Raw genomic sequence first — 23,934 nt, forward strand, 5'->3', positions numbered from 1 at the left:
TTATTAAGCACCTCTCAGTCTCAGTTAGCAAAATTAATGCTGATAACTGCAAGCATATAGTACACCTATAGTTTGTCTGGCTTATAATTGGCAAAAAAGTGACTCATAACATTTTGCGTAATGTGCGACTTGCACGCTGGGCTTCGGGTGAAAGAGTGTCCCAGGTGAAAGAAGAAATAAAACAACCAAATGTGAATTAACATGTGTGTGCGCAAGTTGGGACTTATCGACATTCGCAATAACAAAAACGAATCATTTTTTAAGTTTTGATAATTAAAACCTGAACAAACTATAAAAGGATGCTGCTTCCTAACTTAAAAAGATTTTAAAGGGTTATAGATGTAGAAGTATTTATACAAGTATACATTTATTGAAACTACAGGAACACATGAATAAATTATTAGTTTCTCATCTCTGCATTTCAGCGACTCTACATAATCTCCTTTTTAAGCATAACACAATTATGTGCAATGTGTTTTAAAAAGTCTGATCAATGTATAGTTATTAGTCAAGCATTGTACTGTTTTTTATTCCTTTTTTCCGTCATGGGACCTGAATTTGAAAAGGAACCATTTTTCACATATGCAAAATTAAGGAAGTGATCATCTGGATATTAAGGAAGTGAACTTCCAGCTGTGGTAATTGGAAACATGAACCTTCAGTTCTTCAAAAAAGTCTAGTTGAAAAACTATACGCCTATTTAAATCAACTTTGTGATATGGTCTAATGTGTAGAATTGGTCACCCTAACGCCATTTTATATTGCAGTAATCAGAAATTATTGTAGTTGTAGTAATATGATATCATGCGAATAACATTTCATTTCCAAATCTTCCGAAAATAGTTTTTGTTTTTGCAATAAATTATCTGTGGGTAACGACTTGGGCAATATATTGATTGTTTATTAATATTATGTTCATTATTTAAAACACATGATATGGGTATCAATTTGTTATTTAAAAGTCATGTAGGAGTCGGGCAATAAGTTAAGAAGTTCATGTTGTGTGCTTTATACTGCAATGACTTTATGTATGAAGTATGATGTAAACAATATTAAGCATCTCACAGGCGGATCACTGAATGAACCCCATTATTTTGATCAGGGTTAAGCTTGGATTGGAGATTAATAATCATGCAACTTTTTTTTTTCTTCTTTTACTTTTTTTTTTCTTCATAGTTTACTCAGATAAATACAGAAATTTGATTTTTATACACCAGGTTTTTTTTAAAAATAATCATGCAACTTCATGTTTGGGAGGCATTGTGAGAAATCAAAAGAAAATTTATTGTTGCCTTTGAAACCAAAATGCTCGATCCGAGATCCAAAATGCCCACTATATAACTGACGCAAGTTATATTAATAATTTATTACTGTCGCTTTACAACTCCTCAAGTTAGAAACTAACAAGATTTTATTCTCTGAAATTTGGAAAAAAGGAAACATTTTTAATCACAACTTGCATTTGTTAACAGGCTAGTGGACTTGCCTGCAAGGTGATGACCCCAAAATGCAAAATCTGGGTCAGTCGGCCCGTTAAACGGTTTTTGTTCATTTTTTCACCTAATGTCCAATTACAATTGTGCTATGTGTAAATTGGCTGCATACATTATAAACTATTCTGTTGCATAGTATCGCTACATTCACACGCTAAGGTCATTGATGGAAATTAATAATCTGTCTGTGTGTGTGTATCATCTAATGAGCAATCTGATATGGACATACAATATGATGTACAGAGGTTATGATGTCCACATTATCCAGTAATTAATTACTTGAGGTTTTAACAAAATAATACCATAAAGATTCGCCTAATGGTGCACATCGGCTCCTTTGCCTTGCGGTAAATTTCATGTACAAATAGCAAACTCCCTCTGAAAATTCCAACAAGAATTTGTGGTCCATTCCCTTTATGGGAGGGCACTTATAGTTTGTGCCTAAAATTCCAGTTATGTCAAGGGAGCCCATGTGCCATCTGAAAGCAAAATTTGACGGTATGAAATAAAACAAAAAATAAAAACCATAAGGCCAGTTTAAAGACCAATGAAGAAACTTTTATGTAAAGATAATATGCGGATTTCTGACAATGTGTCAAGAGTCATGTTTTTCATCTTCAGACTTAAAAGAGAGAATTCTTTTTAGAAATGTCATTTTATTAGCTGTATATATATATTGTATTTCATATTCCGAGTTGTAACAAAAATGAATGAACCAGAATCATTACATGCATATATGCAATTTGAATTCATCAAGAATATTATTCTTTCTGGTGTATATATGTTTAAACATCAGTCCTCCTAAAATTGTCTTTTTCTCTCAAAATTCCAATTAGATTCCGCATTTTTGAACGAATTCCTTCTGATCATGATAACTGATACATTAGATCCCGCATATTTTAATGAATTCCTTCTGATCATGTTGATGTTAACTGACAAATTATTTAGCAATGTGTTCCATTATAATATACAACAGGTTTGATGTTTGAAAGTGGAGTAGATTTGTGCTATATATATAACCAAGTAATTATACAGATTGATAAACAATCAATATTGAATCAATAATCTTTTGTCATCAATTTGTATATACAAGAATGTGATATGTGTTTACATTAAATACAGTTTTGTATACTATTTGTACAATCATAATTATATTGTAGATAAAGTCAAATTTAAGTCGTCCTTTTAACTTTTAGAAATATCAATAAAATGACTCCTAATTTATGTAAGGTCACAGTAAAAATGATACGCTACCATTGTTTGGTAGTCTAATAAACATGCATGTATGATTACATTATAAGGATAATAGTAAAATAAAATAGCAATGTTTTGATATGAAAATATGGCGATAATAAATCTTGACTTGTTTAAGTGCTTTATTTAATGAACTGTTGTACATGTACAAGTGTATAACTATCCTAGAGACCAAAAGTTTTCCGTTTACCAATAAAGAAAACGGAATTCAGTGTTTTGGTGGAAAACCAATTTATGTTATAACTTCTTGGAGAAGACTTTGTCAGACTAATTAATGTAATTTTAAAGGCCGCTTCAAATATCTGGAAAACACATTAAGTTAGGAGCTGTGTCAAGTTTTTTGGTATAGAGGTGAACAATAACTGAACATTGACTTGATTATATTTTAAGCCTACTTAATTGGGTTGCCCTTGAAAGTTTGCCTGGTCAACTGGATTGGCCTTTAAGCTTTGTTTTTGCGTTAAAGACTCAAAATTCATGGTAACAATAATGGTCTGTGTTGAGGGTGCAATTTTACAATTTGAAAACTGTTGGAAACTGGTATTACAATTCACAAAACGGAATTTGCCTTTTAGAAAACGGAAAACTTTGGTCTCTAGACTATCCATTTGTATTTGTGACCCGATATGATCCACTCAGGTCAAAGTGGGAAATTTTGAAAATTGAATCACTACCATTACTAACTTGCTCAGTACCTACCTACACTTACTGATGTTGAATCCCCAGGTCTCTTGAATACTTTGTTGCAAAGTTCTGAACCTTTTATATATCCATTTTATGTTTATTGTTTTTTCTCCTCACTGTTTGCCTATCTCAGTTTCATTATTGCCAACTTTAGCCTGATTGGATCAGGTCTGGTTTCATTTAATGTTCCAATAGATGTTTAAGGGATGGGATAGCAATGCACAGTATTTTTGTGGGACATGAGAGCACATCAGATACATCAAATTGCATTCTGAATATGAGGAATGTCCTTATGATAATACATATTTCATGACAAATGATATTTTTGACATTTAACAGTCCTCAAAATAAACTAAAATCTAATGATTTGTACATAAAGGTCCACCGTCGTTGGGCCTGGTCAACTGGCAGGTTTATGCAGGAACTAAATACCGGGGGTCACTTGCATACCAAAGTGGTATGCATGCTCGTCCCCAAAAACGTCGAAAAAGGGTTGATATTTGACCTTGTGGCGGCGTCGCCGTTTTTAGAAAAAAGGGTGCTTTTCAGGTAAAGTTTCGACGTTTAGGGTATATTTTTGCAACTTCAGTGGGTTTGTTTTAGAATTTACGCCATTTAGGGGTCCATTTTAGTTTCTTAGGCCGAATTATGCCATATTTTAGGGGTAAGATTTACAGAGTCTCACGCCAATAAGGGGTGAAATCTTTCCACACTGATTACGCCATTTAGGGTCCATTTTTGAGGTGCTGGGACGAGCATGCATACCACTTTGGTATGCGAGTGATCCCCCCGGGCTAAATACCAACAATTACTAAATGTTTATACTAGGATTTGGGCAAGTAACCTTGTTTTTACATATCATTATATTCTTTTAGATGGTCAGGACCTTGGCGAGTTGGACAATTTTATTATCATGGATTATGTTATGCTATAAAATGCTAAGCTTGTGTAACATTTTAATAAATCCAGATGTGCTGGTACCTCTTTAAAGTGTATGTAGCCATCCACCATTTGAACATTTTGACGTTCAGTATTGAAGATTTTTTTCAAAATAGACTTCCTTTTTGGGAAAAAAATGTATGGAACTGTACTAGAGGAGCTATAAACCAAGTTCATATTTCATAGTTTTGGAAAGAAGTCTTCCTTATCTGTCTCTGGGTGTCACACCCTGATACAATCTTGGTAAAGTGGAAATATTTCTCTGGGAGAAAACTAAGAATTTATATTTGTGCAATGCAGGGGTGAAATGCTGGGACCTCTCTGTATTGAACAGCTTTGAAATGTACCATTTTGTCAACAGAGGGCGACATTGCAGGGTTTTTTTTACAGATGAGCTACAGTGCCTCATTTCAAATATATAGTTTTAGTTTTGGTTTTGGTTTTGGTCACGTGGTTTCCTATTGTCCTGCCTAACCACTTGAATCACAAGATATCGAACTCTTTGTTTCTACCTTTTGTTTAAAACTAAACATTTGTGACAGGTAGTTTCGGTTTTGGTTTCAGTTTCTCATAAGTGGTGTGACGAATAAAATTACAGGATTTTCGAGTTACCTGATCTAAGTATACAAAAGAAATGTTTAAATTTCGCAGTGCAATATTCACGAGCAGAGAAGTCGAACAGTCTACATTTGAAAGCATTGATTTAGTTTGAAAGCATTGGCTTGAGACTACGAAATAGCCTAAGCTGATTTCACTGTGAAAATATATAGACCATCGAAATATTTGCATTCCACATTACAAAAGGGGCCACTGCTGTAATTGTATAGGTGCTATAAACAAAATCGATTCATGTCCTTAATCCCATGTACCAGAATCGATGGAAGGCCATTATATGACCTCTAATAACCTAATGACTTTTACTGAAGCAATTTTTACTGCAAAAAGAAGAAGATAGAGGGAGAAGATTGGGGTGTGTGTGTGTGGGGGGCGTTGGAGGGCAAGGGGATATGGGCCGAGAGAGAGAAACATATGAGAGAGAGCATTGGAAGTGAAAGAGAAGGGGAGGAGAGCTCGAGATGAAGATATCGAATGTAGGGGAGGAGGAGGGGAAAGGGGTAATTTAGGAAAGCGGTGGTTATATAGGGAGGGGAGCCCCCTCTTAAAGCGGTATGGGTTGTGCTTCGCGGGGCTAATAAACTAATTCATAATCAAATCATCTCCATGCATCGTTTATGTTTCATACAAACAAACAAATTCCCCACCCCACCCCATCCTTCAGTATCGCGCTTGTATATGATTTCTAGGCCTAGAACTCGTGAGTGTAATATGCCACCTACCTTCGACAGAGAGCATCAACTGTCGTCCATGGGATAGATTTCGATATCAATCATGTTAATAATTATGTTAGCACAATAGGCTATTGTATACTTCTGGTTATATACCCTATACTGTGCCCTCCCAGCATAATAGTGTTATGATTGCAGATCAGATCAGCTCTACTTTTTAATCCCTTGATTTTTGGTTTCTGAACAAAAGAGAAACCAAAACTATATATTTGAAATGAGGGAATGTATAGACAAGAGGGCAGTGTTATCGATTTAAGCCAGTCACTTGCACTCATTGAATGGCATATTAAAGGCACTTTTTACATGACACGATCTGGTCCATAGAGGCCAAAGGCTGCAAATTTGAAATCAAGATAAAGGCAAAATTATGCAGTAAAAACCAATAAAATACATACAAGATATAAGAGAATAGACATCACCAAGTTTCTTAACTTTAGAGCCAAATATGCTTGACCTTCGGTGTTTTCAGTATATTACAGCCTAATGTTACTATAAGGTAAATTTTAGGAAACTCGGCATACAACATTCATAAACATGAACGAAGGATTTATTTTCTCAATTGCCCTTGTTTATTTTCATCTATTGCATATAGATCATCAATACTAAGGCAAAATAATTCTCGATCATGAGATGATGTACCTTCTGTGTCAGTGTACTTTGCGTACATGTAGAATAACGCGATCGTGCGACCTACATGACCGAACTTTGACCTTACCTAGCAACAACCGTGTGATTGGTCAAGTCCTAAAAGCTGTGCTTACGTATACGCTCAGCGCAAATACCTGTGCACACCCAAGTTGGCTCTCATGATTGAGAATTAGATATTTTGTCTATAGATTTGACCTTGATTTGCACCCATGACAATAAAGGGAAATGCAAGCGCATTGATTTACCAGCTTGTACCCACCCACATGATAGCGACAGGCTGATGGCCTCTATAGTCTGTATTAAAACAACTGGTATCCACAATGATGAGCACAAGAATACCAAATCAAAATGTAACATAAGATCCTCCTAAGTTGAAGATAAATATCACGAACCAGTCAAAAAACTATTTATTGTAATCATTTCAAGAGGATCCAGTGTTTCATTTTCAAGAAGCTGGATTTTCAGAACATCAAAATCAACTGATGGGTAACAATCATTTGATTTTTTTTCCCAGTTAATTCTTTCCATGTGAGTAAACTATCATAATCTGCTGTGGTACAGATGTGCATCGCAGCACACTACGGCATTAGATAAACTAACTTAAGCCATTGAGCTAAGTTACTAACTGCAGCTATTACAAAATGGCCTACCGTATTTGTTCCATTAACCACCCAGCGCCCAGGGTGCTTAACGGAATCATTTTGGGTGGGCGCCTATTTTTGTACATCGTGTAGGCCAACAAGACGTAAAAAAGGCCCAAAATATTCATCTATCATCATCATCAGAGTCATGTTTCAAACCATGATTCAGATTTGCATCATCAGTTTGCTTGTTGTAAAGTCACTGGGTGAGCGCTTATAGGGTACATGGGTGGTCAATGGAACAAATACGGTATTTAGAGTTGGTGAGTTGGACATAGCACCAAGTGTACGTAAGTCATATAGTGCATTATGCACAATGTTGTGATACATAATTGTGACGTGTCATGTCAAAAGGAGACACTTTTGGGCAGGATCGTAAATGGAGAAATAGCCAAAAATCTGCCCGGTGGTGATTTTTTCACAATTTGAGTTTGTTGCGAATTTATGATTCTATTAATGTTAAAAATATTGTCTGATAGTTTCAGATCGGAATATAACTGGCATTTTGTATTTTTTGAGACATGTTTCAAGGTAATTCCTACTCTCAACATTGTCAATAATATTTTTAAAGGCCGATATCTCAATTTCCAATTTTATAATACCATAACTTACGAACTCAATATCTTCGCTTAGAAATGTCCGATTTCATTGGGGTAAACGGCGTTGTGGAGCAATATATCTCTATATTTAAGATATGTAAAAACCTCAAAATTGATAACCTGCCCAAAAGTGTCTCCTTTTGACATGACACGTCACAATTAGCAGCTAAGGTGACTTCACATCTCTTTGAATCACAAAAGGCACATTCTACAAATTCAAAATGTTTCTTTTTTCCTTTCATTGCCTAATTCCTCATTAAAGAGTAGCCCTTTTGATGCTTATAATGTATACTACAGTATTCTCCATCAGATTCGAGGCATTATCCAGTTGCTGAATCGAGCTAGCTTCCATATTTTCTAGTTATTTTGGCGCCGAGCTCCAGAATTCTGTTTTCACCTCATCAATGTTTAACAGCTTGGAGTTCATCTTTAGACAGAGCCTTCAAATCAAAGCCTTTCACCTCCTTGCTTCCTGTATTGAATAAGATAAGACACAGCATGATATACAAGTAATACAGCAACATGAGCAACCAACCCCTGCCCTAAAATATGTAGAAGGATGCAGTTGACATGTTGCAGACAGGTTGTTTTTACTATAACATTTACAATGTTAAAAAGCATTGGGCATTCCAGTTGAAGTCCATGATACACCCCTATAGAAGACATGACCTTAATCTTCAACACAGGGAGTGTAGATTTCAAATCGAGTCACCATTCAGGTAACCCCATTTGAAATTCACTCCCTATGTAGGAGAGATTAAGATCATGTCTTCGTATGGATTTCAACTGGAATAGAACAATACAACAACATGAGCAGGAAACAAGGGTATGAAGCACCTAATGCCACTTGCTGCCATAGGGTCTATTCATTTTAAATCAGACAACTTTAAAATTGATGAGCACTGCACAGTGCACACTCCTCAGACCTTCATTTTTGAGGAGCTCAATTGCACCAGAGCTCCTACAGCTCTCCTCAACAACATTTCAGGAGTATGATTTACTGAGCTCCTCACTATGTTTTTTCAGATATTAAAAGATTGAGCTCCTTGTTGAGCACCTTAGTCAACTCTAATTATGATTAACAGAGCTCTGGCTCCTAAAGTTTGTTCGGCTTATAATTGGCAAAAAAGAACGCTAGTTGTGCATTGTGTAATGTGTGACTGGATAATTTTTGCCAATTATAAGCTAACAAACTATATCTGAAGGACATTTCAATATTCCCCACAATATATTTTCTTCTAGTAATTACCTTCCATATCTCTCAGCTTGGAGACCTTTGGTTTCAAATCATTCCTCAGCTTGTCTATTTCTTCATCCAAATTCTTTTGGTCTGCAATATGAAAATGGAAAACATAATAAATGAAAGAAAAAACAACAACAGCGGAAACAACAACAACAACAGCCCAAACAGGGCACACTATTTTAGGTCAGGTGGCCCGAGCTTCAGTCAGTTCGGAAACCCTAACTAAACTTTTATTATTTTTCCATAGACTAATGCAAAGGTTAGCTAAATATCTGTGCACAAAATGTTCTTACACATCACATGATCAGTATAGTTTGATCAGCTCGTAGTCAGCGGGCCGATTAATATCAATATATTTTATTTTGAGAATTTGACACCTCTCCAGAAGTATCACAAATTGTCAATTCAAGCCCTATACTTTTTCTAATTTATTTAACTTGCACAATTTAAATCAACTTTCAGTACGAGTCTTTCGGCATAGTGGTAAAAGCCTAACAATTCCCGCCAATTAGAGCTGATCAAACTATATGTACCCCTACCTTCTTTTAGGAGTCCTTGTGCTTTGGATTGTGGCATCTTGATGAAAGTGTTCCCAAAACACACCCATGCTTTGTTACCTATGATAAAATGGAATTAAACAGACATACTACAAAAGGTTAAACCTTAATATGATTTGCAATGTACAACAAAAGCTGCCTCCTTTTGTGTTTTAAGATTAGAAGGGAAATTTAAAAACAAACCTGCAAACACACAGCTTTAAACACCACCACACAAGTTGCATGTAACTTGTGCACTAATAAATGACTTATTATTACACTAAAAAAAAGTTTTGAAATATTTAAATTCACATGTCTATTTATAAAGACCTGGAACAGTTTCAAATGGTAAACTTTCTAAAAGAAAAAAAAAAACACTGAAATCAGCTGAAGCAGACTGCTCTGGCAAATTGTATGTGTTTGTATTGCGGCCAGTATTATACTAGCAGAGCATTTATTGCTCCAGCTCTAATCAGAAGAGAGTGTCTCTTGTCTGCTAGCTATACATGTACATGGTGATGGGAGTAGGGGGGGGGGTACTTAGTACAAATGACCATACAGGGATGTGAAGCCAATTTTAATGTATATGAATGGGTCCTTTTTATTTATTTAAAAAGTCAAGTATGGTAGCCAAAATTGTAGGAATTCCCTGAAATTTGGGGGAAAGTTTTAAAACTAAAAGAGATTTTGTGTTAAATTTGGCCAAGATTTTGAGTTTTTGTATATTGATGGGTCTCTTTATTTCTTAAAAAATTGATATTACCACTTTCAAATTCTCAGCAGCACACCCCTACCCAAACCAAACTTGATCCCTGGGTCTGCCAGTCCCAGCCACCGCATTAGTGCTCACACCTAGGGCTCAAAATACCTTCTGATTGCAAGGGCTAGGTCCCTACTACGGCTATTTTGATTGATTGAAAAACTAACTAAATATTATTGAAATAATTCAATTATGACTTTTCAACTTTGTTAATACTCACTTGAGTAGTTTCCCTCTAGTTGATTTACTCAATGCTCGAAGTGCTTCTAATCCTTTGGTCCTTTTCCTGTCCAGTGCAACAATCTACAAGGTATCAAACATAGAATTCTAATGAATGATTATGATCTGATGAATCATTATGCTACCAGGAACAAATTAAATATTGGGGATCATATGATGCTGCAATTCTTGGAGGCCCTATGGTACTGAAGGCTCATAGCCACCAAAATTATGGGTGGGGCCTCTAGTGGAGCCATTTATGTGATACGATCAAGGGGAATGAGTCTAAAGTTGCTGATATATATTTGGGCAATTCCACAGTTACTTGAATTACACTTTTTTAGAGTCCTCCTGAGTACATTGTACTGTGGTTTTCATATTAGTTTAGCCTTATTATTGTTTCATATTTTGTGGCAACAAACCATACATTCAAGGCTTTGACATGATGGTATTCAAACAGCTGAATGATTTAAATTGAGCATGGTACTTGTGAAAATTTGTGACTGATATATTATAGATGCAAACAGGAGAAATAGCCATGATTTCAATTCAAAGGTTTCCTCTTTATAAAACAAAAGGTGTTATCAGAGTTTATGTGTGAAGTACCAGTATCTATTACTCCCGGGACTATACTGAAGTTTAGGGTGAGAGGAGAGCGTGGCCTAGCGGTTAAGGCATAGGACTGTGAACCCAAGGGTCAAGGGTTCGAATCCCAGGTCCGGCTCTTTGTGTCCTTGAGCAAGACACTTCACTCTACTTGCTTAGTGCTTCGGAGGGCACTTTAGGCTGTCGGTCACGGGGACATGTATTTCTGAAATTAATGCAGTGTGCACGTGACAGAACGTCACAGGCTATTCGAAAAGAGCAGGGGATCATCCGGTCATGTTGACTGTACTTCAAAAATACACTCATCTACTCTAGGTTCCAGAGTAAACAATAAGTACAGCTTGTCTGTACGCAGTGCGACAATACTCATACATATGAGGGAGGCACTTATAAGGAAGAAGAAGAAGAAGAAAATATGGAGTAACTTCAAGTGTAGTAGATCAAGGGGAAAAGTCTGGTTACTCGCATTATAGCATGATAGTACCAGCATTACAGTTTGCCTGACCACAGAGAGAAAAAATGACCTCTTATCTTGTGAATTCTGAATGAATCTAAGTTCTTTTTGCTTTGTTTTAAATTTTTATGAAGATATTGCCACTGATGCATGCCAAAAATAGAAGAAAAAAAACCCATCATTTAAAATACAACAGTTAATATTCCATACTGTCATTGATATTGATGTTATAACTTATGTCTGGTTCTCATGAAAGCGTGATCCAGTCGCTATCACCCCGGCCCGGGGTCACACTGTTTGTCAGGGGGTCAAACCCCACCCTTTATATTTTCCCCCACGCACGCTTTTTAGACAGACACCCTTTTCATCAAAAATGGAACCCCGCCCAGGTTGCAGTGTTTGTTGCCAAACAAAGCTAATACAACATTACTCGGACAAACAATGGGTCACCAATATGACGTCATGTCTACAAAGGATATACCGCTTCCAACAATACAAAAGAAAATCTTTGTCTTTGACCCCCAAAATTAAAAGGCCAAAAAAACCCTAAAAAATTCGGATTTTTTTCCGACTTTGCAATGACGCTGTTCATAAAGTAAACAACTGAACTGAATCTGTAGAGTGTAGTATAAGTGACATGATCTTAACATTCATAAACATTAAAAATATGAATTTGACCAGAAAGTGTGATTTTAGGAGTCCAACATGAAGTTGCATTTTCAACGGCAATTGGTTAGCATTTCAAATTTCAATCATGGTCAATAATTGGTCATGCATGTCGTGTGGCGCAATGGTTAGAGCATTGGACTCATGATCGTAAGGTTGTGGGTTCGAACCCCATCTCGGCCATTGCTTCTACTCAACAGACCCTAGAGTAATCATTGTACCGTCCAAAAATGGACCATCAGGCTATGATGTTTCCAAATAGACGTAAAAGTTTGTAGAAATTGACCCTGTGTCAGCTTGGTGAAATGGCGATGAAAATCGCCCCTGCCGAGTTCCTCCGGGAGTTTCCAATAAGACAGACAGACAGATGAACATGATGAATTCAATTTCCATGATTTCAGTAACTTCTTAGTAAGCTTAAGGGAGGTCTAATGAGCGTGAACCTGGTTTGGATGCAGAGGGAGTGTGCCTGTAACAGACACAGCCACCAGAAAAGGACCAGCTCAGATCGCGCGCCAAATAAGTTTGCAGTCCAGAAATTTCATTTTTCTCAGCTTTGCAAAAAAATAGGCAGAGGTGGGAATCGAACCCGGGACCTCGGTGTTGTAAAACCTACTGCGTTACCACTGAGCCAACTGACAATCAGCTATGAGAAGTTTGATAGTAATCCTTGATATTGCTGAATAGAATAAATCAATACTGATGATAGGTCTATTTATCTAATGTACGATGTTATTCAAATTGGCCTATAAACTAGGAATATAATGTGAAATGACTATCAATCGATCAATCAATCAAGTTGTCAAGTTATCAACAATCAATAATAAACCGACGTAGGCCTATCATGGAATATTACTAACTAGGCCTACTAACTAATATACCAAATAAATAAAATAAATAAATAAGTCAGTAAATAAATAAATAGGCATAGGCCTAAATAAATAAATACATAATGCAGAATGCAGTTAGTATTTTAGTTGCAAAATTCCAAACATTCTATTCACACATTCTATTATAATTTTCTGCTATACACGCAAAGGACCTGTGCCTTTAATATGTCCGTGCCTAATCAATAATGAGTCTTTCACCATGCTCACGCACCATGTTAAACTATTGTATCCCTGCAAGTATTATACTGACCAAGTCCTAACACCTCAATGAAATGGATGCTATAACGTACCCAATCAAGCGAACATATCAAGGTCATATCAGGCGTTATACAAAGAATGGTCAAAGGTCAACGTTTCCAAAGAAGTATAGACTAGGCCTGGCATTTTCGGGTAATTTTGTACCCGGGTACCCGCCGCAATTTTCGGGCGGGTAACCGGGTACCAAATACAAAAAAAAAAAAAAAAAAAAATTTTTTTTTTTTTTTTTTTTTAAGTTTTTATTTTTCGGTTTTGTAGTGTCTCTGGACCTAGACCTAAATGCCAGGATCATTCATGGTTGACCTAAAAAAAAAAAAAAAAAAAAAAATTCAAGATATTTTGTTATTTTTTATATGAAAATTGATAATTTGTATTCATGTCATAGTCTATTAATGATTTCAAAATGTATTGAATTTGAATGCATTTTGAAATCATTAATAGACTATGACATGAATACAAATTATCAATTTTCATATTAAAAAATAACAAAATATCTTTTTTTTTTTTTTTTTTTTTTTTTTAGGTCAACCATGAATGATCCTAGCATTTAGGTCTAGGTCCAGGACACTACAAAACCGAAAAAATAAAAAACTTTTTTTTTTTTGAATTTCGGGTACCCGGGGAGGGTATTTCCTACCCGGGTAATGTAATCTCGGGCGGGTACCCGTTTACCCGACCGAAAATGCCAGCCTTAGTATAGACTATAGTAATAGATGTAGACACAAGCTTTCGTGCGGGAAACATAAACACATAGTCGTCAGTCGTGTGGTTTTTATGAGATTTGATACGGCGCTGAAGTCTATTGGCTGTCCCAAAATCAGTACCAGACCCGGTTTCCAGACGGCAATATGTGTGTTGTTACAAGGAATGCAAACTCATTTTATCAATGAGTGAACCACATAGAGGAATACGACATCTATCGTGAGCCAATCTGCATTCTGTTGCCTGCAAAAGCCGACGATCAGGTAAAAATTCTAAAAGCAGCGTGACTAGATATTTGCGTTAATTTCATGATACGTGTAAAACGCATTGAAAAGCATCAAATTGCAGTCATAAAATATATAATATTAGTAAATCACCCAATCGAATGTTAACGTAGGTATGTGGAAAAGAACTGCAATAACAATAACAAACTATGTGCCCAAAGAGTTGTCTTTGGCATGTCGCTTTTTTGAAATATGACCAAAAATATCAAATTTTGGAAAAACGCCCCAAAATTTAAAACAAACACGAACCTTCCAAAATAAATATATATTAGCACTCGGCGGCCCAGTCACTACCTGCCGCTGTGATTTGAGGTAACTCATTGCTTCCCCTCTCCAGATACCGGAACTTCAAGGTCGCTCATACCCCAGCCCTTAAAGCTCTAACACATTATTCACCTGCTGTTTGTCAGAAAGTACAGTCTCGGCTAATTCTTCAAGTTCTCCTAAATGCCTCAAAACAAAGTTAGTATCTGTCGACATTTCGTACTGCTCGAAAAACTACGATTTTTACCCCTACTTCGATCCAGAACTTGTAGCATGACAAAATAAACTTAGCAGACGCTTTTTACTAAACCAGTGTTTCTGGACATACTTTGGCGATCAAGATGTAAAAAATTACCATTTGGTGATATTTTCAACACAATTGCAGTCTAGCATTGACGTTTTTTATGATCAAATGTGAGTGATTCTGTGTTTTTGTTTAAATATAATATGTCAAAAAGTGTATTCTCAAAATTATTACAAACATTTGGCAAGATGTTTTCAAATAAAAAACGCTTTGGGGTCGAAAAAATGTCAACTCTAGGTGGCGCTATTTAAAGACAGCGACGAAAAATACTCCCGCCATTTTGTACGGAAAAGACTGATTTTCGTGACATTTTCTGCCATTAATTTGAGTATTTTATCGACACTCAAAAGCCGAAATGGCGAATGTTTCGGTAGATAAGGATGCTTTCTACCGGAGGATGAGTCTACTTTACGAAACATGGAGGGTAAGTAGGAGTATGCTACGTCGAAAGATACGTGATCGCTGTCAACAACAACATGCATGGTCAATAATGACAACAACAATGGCAATGCATGAACAGAACATGCATGATCAGAACATGCATGATCATTGACATTGATGATTGCAGCTTTGAGCTTCATTCATGACACACTCACTGCTCACAAAATTCAGCTTAGGGTGTCGTGGACGTGGGTGTGGGAAGTATGTTAAAGATCACATTATCAGTAAATCATGAACATGAAATTCATTTCATGACATATTAATAATTTTTAAATTTGGACTGCCTGCAAAAAAAAAGTGCATCAACCATCATTCCAGTGATTCCATCGAGTATGCGTGACGTGACTGACTGACTGCATCAGCTCAGTCACGTCAGTACAGTAACACTCAGTCAGTGACTTGTCAGATTTTAATATAAATTTTGCGATTAATTTCAGTCTGTTTTTTAAATTAAAAGTTAGCTCTAGCTTAGCCGGGGGCTTAGCATGTTAGCGATCATTCCTGGGGCTGGCTTACCGGTGCTGGCGTATTCATCAGGCATTTTTGTCAGGCACTGCTCACGATACATGATCATGATGATGCATGATGATAGTCATGATAGTAGGTATGTGATCATTCCTTACTAGGCCTGGCATTTTCGGGTAATTTTGTACCCGGGTACCCGGCGCATTTTACGGGCGGGTAACTTGGTACCCGAAATTGTAAAAAAAAAAAAAAATTATTTTTTTTTTTTTTAAGTTTTTATTTTTTCGGTTTTGTAGTGTCTCTGGACCTAGACCTAAATGCCAGGATCATTCATGGTTGACCTAAAAAAAAAAAAAAAAAAATTTTGAAATCATTAATAGACTATGACATGAATACAAATTATCAATTTTCATATTAAAAATAACAAAATATCTTGAATTTTTTTTTTTTTTTTTTTTTTTTTAGGTCAACCATGAATGATCCTAGCATTTAGGTCTAGGTCCAGGGACACTACAAAACCGAAAAAATAAAAAACTTAAAAAAAAAATAAAAATTTTTTTTTTTATTTTTTTTTTTGAATTTCGGGTACCCGGGTAGGGTATTTCCTACCCGGGTAATGTAATCTCGGGCGGGTACCCGTTTACCCGACCGAAAATGCCAGCCTTATTCCTTACCGTGACCGGAGCATGCGTAATATTCAGCCTCTGTCAACATTATAGATAGGGGAATCGCGCACCCATCGCCATTTTGGAAGTTCATTACTGGCACTAAAAAATAAATTTTACGGCAATGTTTTTGAAAAAAAAATTAGGAATTGGATCGAGTTAGAAACAGCTAGTTCCTTAAAACCTTCTGAACCTTCTGAAGTTGTAGTCAGCAGGGCGAAAACCGCAAATCGCTAACTATTTGGTGACCTGCAAGCTAGAGGTTTTTCTTGAATATATCTAAAGATGGGGCTGATATAGTGGTTTGAGTGAGGGAATTCCATGCCCTTCCAGTTCTTGGGAAAAATGAGTTTTTATATACACGTCCTTCTTGATGAATGGAATTTCAACATGTAGGTGGTGGTTTCTTCTCAAACCCGCAGCAGAAGAAGTTTGAATATAGGCTTCTTTGTTGATTCCTACCAACTCATTTTGGATTTTGTAAAACATACATGTAGCTAAACGATTTCTCTCCCTTCTGACAGCTAGAGTGTCCCATCCGAGATCTTCCAGCATTTGAGTGACACTACTTTCTCTTTGGTAATCCCCTGTGCAAAATCTTGCAGCTTTTCTCTGCACACTTTCAATCTTCTTTATGAGTCCCGCCCTGTATGGGTCCCATGCACACGCAGCATACTCTAAGACTGGACGCACTAACGTTAGATATGCAGTAGACTTCACTTCCCTGGACAAAACCACAAGTTTCTCCTCAGGAAACCCAGAGTCCGGTTTGCTTTGTTAACTGTGTTTGTAACATGTTCTCCCCAGTTCAGCTTGTTATCCAGCTGCACCCCTAAGTAAGGATTTGAGTTTGGCTGCTGTAAAACTTGCCCGCAGAAAATATAGTCTCTGTGTGGAGGGTTTCTCTTCAAGGAAATTTCCATGACCGTGCATTTGGAAGGGTTAAAGCTCATCTTCCAGGTCTCCTGCCATGTTTCAAACTTTCAAAAGCTTACAAGGTCAAGTCAAAGTAAATTTCTTCATACCCCGGAAGAGGTCAGATGATTGGCATATCATATGTTTGCGGCAAATTTTGACGACTTTCTAGTGGGTTTGAAAGTGGCGATTTTCGAACTAATTACTCTCCCATCTAACTAACAGTGTTAAATTTCTGTTTTAAAAGCGGTGAGTTAAATCGAGCACGCGGTGAATAAATGGAGTTTTTTGTACATGATTTGATGGGTGCCTTGCGCAAAAAGTGAGTGAACTGGGCACTTTGTGTAGTATGAATTCTGCGACTTTTGCCGACGAGTGACATCCCCCATCATGCCCATGGTATTCACTTCCTTCACAATTAATCCTTATCATGTTTTCATGTTTCATGTCTGAAAAAGAGGGATGAGGCAGCTTGTAAAATTTGATTAATTATTTTGATGCAAAGTTAGCGGGTTTAATGTCAACAATGTTAAGGATGTTCATTAAATTTTGAAGTTCAATATTTTAAGTTGAAAGTTCTTTCATTTGAAAGAGAATCAAATTACCTAAACAATAAGGGGTCAATCATGTTTCTCATGTTCTAGTGCATATACTTTTGAACAGGGTTGGCACGATTTAAATCAATTTAAATCAAATGATTTTTTTTTAAATCACTGATTTGAATCAACTTTTTCTTTTTTTTCCGTTTTTTGATCAATTTTTAGTTAATTTCTATATATATTGAATTGCCTGTTTTACTTCATTTGTAATGTTTCTACACCTTTTGGATACAATTAAATACCTCTATGATGTCATTTTATCTATTGCTAAAAAATAATTTTCAAGGTGCTGAATTCAACAGGTTTTTCCCCATGATTTTACCAAATTTTTTCTTTGTTGAAATTTTTACATCTGAAAACATGTTTTGATATTTTGTAAATACCTGATAGGATTGTGCATGTATAGTTTTAGACGTGTATCAATTTAAGGGAAAATGAGGACAAATGATCAAAATCAGTGCTTGTAACGCAAATGTGCCCCACCATATGGCACATGACCATATGTCTAGCATTCCACTGGTCTCTAAGACTTTATCATGGGGTATAGCAGTTCTTGGGATAAGAAAAATTAAAAAAATCGATTTAAAAAAAAAATCTGTATTTTTTTATATTTTTTTTTAAATCAAAAAAATCGCCAGCACTTACAGACAAAAATTTGTCGCAAATGATCTATCTATAGTGCCAAGCTCTGTTGAATCTGAAATTGTGATGCATCACAGAATGATAGTTTTTACTTTTTTTTTTATTCCAGAATGCATCTGAAGAGAGCAACTTTTCCAAGGTTGATGCCATTTACACAGCGGTTGGAGTGGATGAAGATGTTGTTTATTCAAAATCTACAGCTCTACAGGTATGAGTCAAGAATCATAAAGTGTGTGGGTGTGTAAGTAGGGTGGGTGTGTACATGTAGTGTTAGTGTATTATGTATGGAAGACATGACCTTAATCTCCCACACGGGTGTAGATTTCAAATAGAGTTTACCCATATTGGTAACCCCATTTTGAAATTCACACTCCCTATGCAGGAGATTAAAGGTCATGTTTTCCATAGGTGTGTATGGATTGGATTCTAAATGGAAATGCCCAATGGGGCAGCATTAAGATACTAAGATTTGAAGTCGTCACTCCTATCCATAACTCTGAATTTGAACCCTACATGTAGGTAATCATTTAATCCTAATCCTTATCATGATCCCAATCCTGATCAGCTAATCCTAATCTTCTTCAGCAGAATGAGCCGATATTCTCAACTTTTTGATAACATTTTTCACATATTTTCTTTCACCTTCTTCCACCAGACATGGCTGTTTGGGTATGAACTCACTGACACTGTCACTGTGTTATGCGAGGACCAGGTCTACTTCTTGGCCAGCAACAAGAAGGTGAAATTTCTTCAGCAGATTGCTAAGGAAGAGAAGGAGAATCAGAATGGCGTGCCAGCCATCACATTACTGACGAGGGATAAAAGCGATGGAAATAAAGCCAACTTTCAGACGCTTGTCAAGGCTATTACATCTAGTAAAAAGGTGAGAGTAGCTTTTTTTTAATGTCAAGGCATATCTAATCATTGTTTCTGTATACATACATATAGGTGTTCAAGTATAATATTTGACAAAAGTTTTATGGAATTGACAGATGCAACTGATGCATTCTATCTTTCAGCAAAAGTAATAACTGTACCTTACTCAAAAGCAAAGTCATGTTATTACCTGTGCAAGACTGAAGACTGCCCCTTGTCAACAGAGAACAAGCAAACAATGGGAAGTCTTCAGCGTTCTTTTCAGAGCCATCAGTAGGCAAGGGCAGCCTACCTGTCTCATTCTTAGGTACTTTATCCAGAACAGGTCAGAGCTACTCCTGCCGAAATCTTGACAATTCCAAACTTGTCTGATGGCATATAGCCATACCCGCTACAAAACTTAATAATTGTTATGAACTACCGTCAAAAAAGCCTATCCCATGCATTTAGTTAGTACTTCTTCCCCAAGGAAATTATAACAAGAAATAGACCACTTTTTCAGCAGAGGTAAAGTTCAGATATTATATTTGAGTGAAGTATTATTACAATTTGTTGTTTTCTTACTTCACAGGGCAAACGTGTCGGCACATTTCAAAAGGACAAATTTCCTGGAGAGTTTATGGATGGCTGGAGGTCGGCAATTTCCAAAGCTGATTTGGAAGTGGTAAGTATACTATCTTTGGTAAAGTATTTTTTTTATTTAAATATTGAACTAACACTTCGGTACTGCACAATATATAGAAAAAATGCAAATGTTCAGTCATTTTTAGCACTTAAAAAAGATTTGCTCAAATTGACACAAGCCAACGTAAACATCAATCTCTTACACAAGACATACCCCACGCTTGATCGTGTCATTTATGTTACACATTGGAACACCGCATACTGATGCTGAAAAGGTACAGATTTATACATGTGAGGATAAAAAGTTATTATTGAAAGTTATTTCATGCTTCAGGTTTGATTTGAATGAAATGAATCAAGTTGAAAAGGTCTATTGAAAGCACAGAATAAGAGAACGAGAACCGGGACTCCCTATACCGCCACATACAATTGTGCCATCAGCCATGGGGAGAAAATTAGGGGTATTTGGGTCCTTGCTGACTGTGCGCGGAGACGAACGAAAACAATTCTGCATCTCTTCTTTAGCGTCTTGCAGCTGACACCTTTCACAATGAAGCGTGTCAAATTACGCTTATTATACGATGTCGCACTTGCATGACAACGCATGCCTCGAGAGCATTCCGAGGGAAACCGAATACCCCCCATTTTTGCTCCATCCCTGTATCAAGATGGCGGTCAAGTCCAGTTCTCTTTCTCTAATTCTGTGATGTAAAGTCATTTCATTTGGATGAATTTTTACCTCATAGAGATGTGTTGTTGTAGAAACTTTGGTTTTATACCAGGACACAGAAATGTGTTTGATGTTTCACCGCTTCTATGGCTGACTATCCCATTGTCCCAATCGTGACCATATGTGAACTTAATGTCACACTGATATTTCTTGTGTTTAATTGTAGGTTGAACTGGGTACTGCTGTAGCATACATGATGGCCGTCAAAGAAGACGGCGAAATAAACTTGGTGAAGAGAGCCGCACAAGTCACATGTGATGTGTTCACAAAGAAACTCAAAGAAGACATCATGGAAATAGTAGATGCTGAAAAGGTGGGTTGGTTGTTGATATTTGAATTATAAAAGTGAGTCAGAGTCAGAGTGTTGATTCAATATATATATTGTATTGTCTGTAGTATATACCCCCTCTAATAAATGGACCCCCTGCAATATTTCAATGAAAAAGTTACTAATATGCAAAAATTTCCATGCCATATTGTGTGAGTAAACATAAAACTCACAATCGCCTAATTGCATGGACAAAACCTATTTAACTCAAACTTCCGTCCAGTTATTTGTCAAATTTTGGTAAAATTTCATTAAATAAATCGGACTCTTGCTTAAAATGCACTTACATGTAATTTTGTAGTAATACTGTGATAAAATGTGGTTACATAGGCGCTGACATATTAGATTCGAACCCAGACACAAACAGGAAGTAAGTGCGACTTTGTGATTTTCACCCTAATATTTGATTTAATATTTTCATTGAAAATTTTCTTCTAATAAATGTCCCCCCTCTCCATTCAAAAAATTGCACACCCATTTATTACAGATAATACTACCGTAAACGTTCGCCTAATGGCGCACCTGGGCTCCTTTGTCTTGGGGTAAATTTCATGTGCAATTAGAGAGCCCTCCTCTGAAATCCTACCAAGAATTAAGGTTTCGTGCCCTTATTTGCTGGTGGAAATTTTACGAGAAGGCACTTTTAGGTTGTGCCTAAAATTCCACTTATGTCAAGTGAGCCCATAGCGCCATTAGGCGAACGTTTACGGTATATTACCCTCTGCAATATGTGGATGCCTAAAATAGACACAAATGAAATTTTTTTTACTGTCAATGAATAGTGTAATGTAATCTTTACTCGTGTTATATCTTTATGTTTAACAGAAAGTGCGTCACAACAAGCTAGCCGATAGCGTAGAGGGCGCTTTAGAGGACAAGAAGGTTCTCGGCAACACAGACCAATCCTTAGTAGAGATGTGCTACCCGCCCATTATACAGAGTGGTGGGAATTATAATCTCAAATTCAGTGTTGTTAGGTAAGTAAGCAATATCCAAACCCGGTTAAGGTTTCCGTCCCGCAGTCAAAACAATCAATCACTGAAAACCCACCAAAATGCAAGAAGTTATAATCTCCCAAACTTGTCATACTAAATTGACAATAGCTTCACTTTTGGTGGAAAATTGGTCTCAGATCTGGGTTTACACCAGGCCACAGAATATACATTGTTAAGTTCGCTCTTGGCCAGTGAGGAAAGGGCTCAAAGGCCACTATGTAAAAAAAAGCACAGTGATATATAGTGCGCTACGCACAGGCACAACGTCTAGACGTTGATCCACAAGCCTTGCACACTTTACAGGTTGTCGCTGACCACTATGGCCCCACATCTGTACCGAAGAATGCTTGGAAATTGAGGGCCACTAAGGTCAGCAGAGGCCATAGCCTTTGTGGCTGCCTTGCATTTCAAGGCCTGTGGTGACTGGTCCACACTCCACAGGGGTGTATGGATTTGAACTGGAATGCCCATTGCAAGTAAAATCACTTTGGTTTTGTCAAATCTGTAATCATGCCATCACTTTCCCTGTTTTCACATCCAGGACGAACCACAAAATATGGAAGTTTTAGAGAAAGGAATTACAATTTTGTGTACTTGTCATCTTGTTTGGAAATTTCTTGTTCTCCTAACATTTTCCACAAAACTTGTTTTATTTTTTCAGTGATGAAAACAAAATGCACTTTGGTTGTATCACATGTTCCCTGGGTGTACGCTACAAATCCTACTGTTCCAATGTAGTGCGTACAATCCTGGTTGACCCAACCAAAGAACAGCAAGAGGTCTACAACTTCTTAACTACTGTAGAGGAGACAGTTATTTCAACATTACAACATGGTAAGTGGGTAATACATCAACAACAACAAAAGAAAAAATAAGACGGTATCAGAGATGCCACTTTTCCTTCTTTTGGGTGAGTTCCTTCTTTTTTGAAGTCTAAATTTCTGCACTTTCATGTTCTAAAGACACAAACTTAGTATTTTAGATTTTTTTTCTCTTCATTTTTAAAAATATGGATCAAAAAGGATCAAAATTGGGCTTTTTTCCAATTTTGCCCAAAATTTGGGATATTTTAAGGTTATATTAAAAAAAATCAAGAAAACCGTTTCTAAGTTTGTGTCTTTAGAACATAAATATTCATTTTTCACCGTTTTGGAAGTTTATGGGAAGTTGTTATGATGGACAAAAAAAAATTGGCATGGAAAATCAAATTTGGTGCTTTCTCAGAAACTGCTCATTTTTGAAGAAATCTGGTTGGATTCCTTGCATCATTTCCTTTCTGAAAATGTATACTTTTATTTATGTACCTATCATCATTACTTATAAAGATACAATACAAAACAATGTCTAAAATTTCCCACTTTGAGTGATCCAACGTGCCACCTTAATGTACTGAATTCATTATAATACTAATACGACCAGCATATTCATATCCATGAATATACTCGAATAGTTATTATTTTCAGTTTATATATAATGCCTAGACTTTTATTCACAAGCCTCAGCACACTTAACCTATGTTGCTTTCCACAGGTGTGAAACTGAGCGAGGTATACAATGCAGCTGTAAAGAAAGTCAAAGAGGAGAAACCAGACTTATTACCAAAAATGACCAAGAATGTTGGGTAAGTGGTATGAGCGACATTTTAGTGAGATTCATGAATTGATTTCAAAATTAGGTCTGTTGCATACGTATAATCTGAGACAGAATTTAAAAAAATAGTTTGCATCTGATGTAATAAGCCCAATCGGCATTGGAAGTTTGCAATGCATTGTAGGACAGTTTTTGCAATTTTAGGACACTTTGTCCTTTGACCTTTCAGAAAATTCAGAAATATTGGGTTTTTGTACGTACAAAATATAATCTA

The 23,934-nt window shown here is 36.5% G+C and overlaps 2 protein-coding genes across 2 annotated transcripts in view; one reads left to right on the plus strand and one right to left on the minus strand.

The window, feature by feature from the left end:
* Window positions 1-7,920: 7,920 nt before the first annotated feature.
* Window positions 7,921-14,784, minus strand: LOC140172640 (p53 and DNA damage-regulated protein 1-like). Its single transcript, XM_072195774.1, has 5 exons — window positions 14,619-14,784; window positions 10,392-10,446; window positions 9,387-9,464; window positions 8,854-8,934; window positions 7,921-8,076 (listed from the first exon to the last, which is right to left on the minus strand). The coding sequence occupies exons 1-5, from the start codon at window positions 14,700-14,702 to the stop codon at window positions 8,006-8,008; spliced, it is 369 nt and encodes a 122-aa protein (XP_072051875.1). The 5' UTR covers window positions 14,703-14,784; the 3' UTR covers window positions 7,921-8,005.
* Window positions 14,785-15,036: 252 nt separating this feature from the next.
* The window catches only part of LOC140135998 (FACT complex subunit SPT16-like), a 30,733-nt gene continuing 21,835 nt past the window's right edge, over window positions 15,037-23,934 (plus strand). Inside the window, 8 exon segments of the mRNA XM_072157702.1 lie at window positions 15,037-15,214; window positions 18,627-18,725; window positions 19,173-19,400; window positions 19,965-20,057; window positions 20,914-21,060; window positions 21,901-22,052; window positions 22,732-22,904; window positions 23,601-23,691. Of these exon segments, the coding sequence (XP_072013803.1) occupies window positions 15,146-15,214; window positions 18,627-18,725; window positions 19,173-19,400; window positions 19,965-20,057; window positions 20,914-21,060; window positions 21,901-22,052; window positions 22,732-22,904; window positions 23,601-23,691 (1,052 nt within the window). The 5' untranslated portion in view covers window positions 15,037-15,145.

The sequence above is a fragment of the Amphiura filiformis genome, chromosome 16, assembly GCF_039555335.1.
Source record: "Amphiura filiformis chromosome 16, Afil_fr2py, whole genome shotgun sequence".
In the NCBI taxonomy this organism is placed as follows: Eukaryota; Metazoa; Echinodermata; class Ophiuroidea; order Amphilepidida; family Amphiuridae; genus Amphiura; species Amphiura filiformis.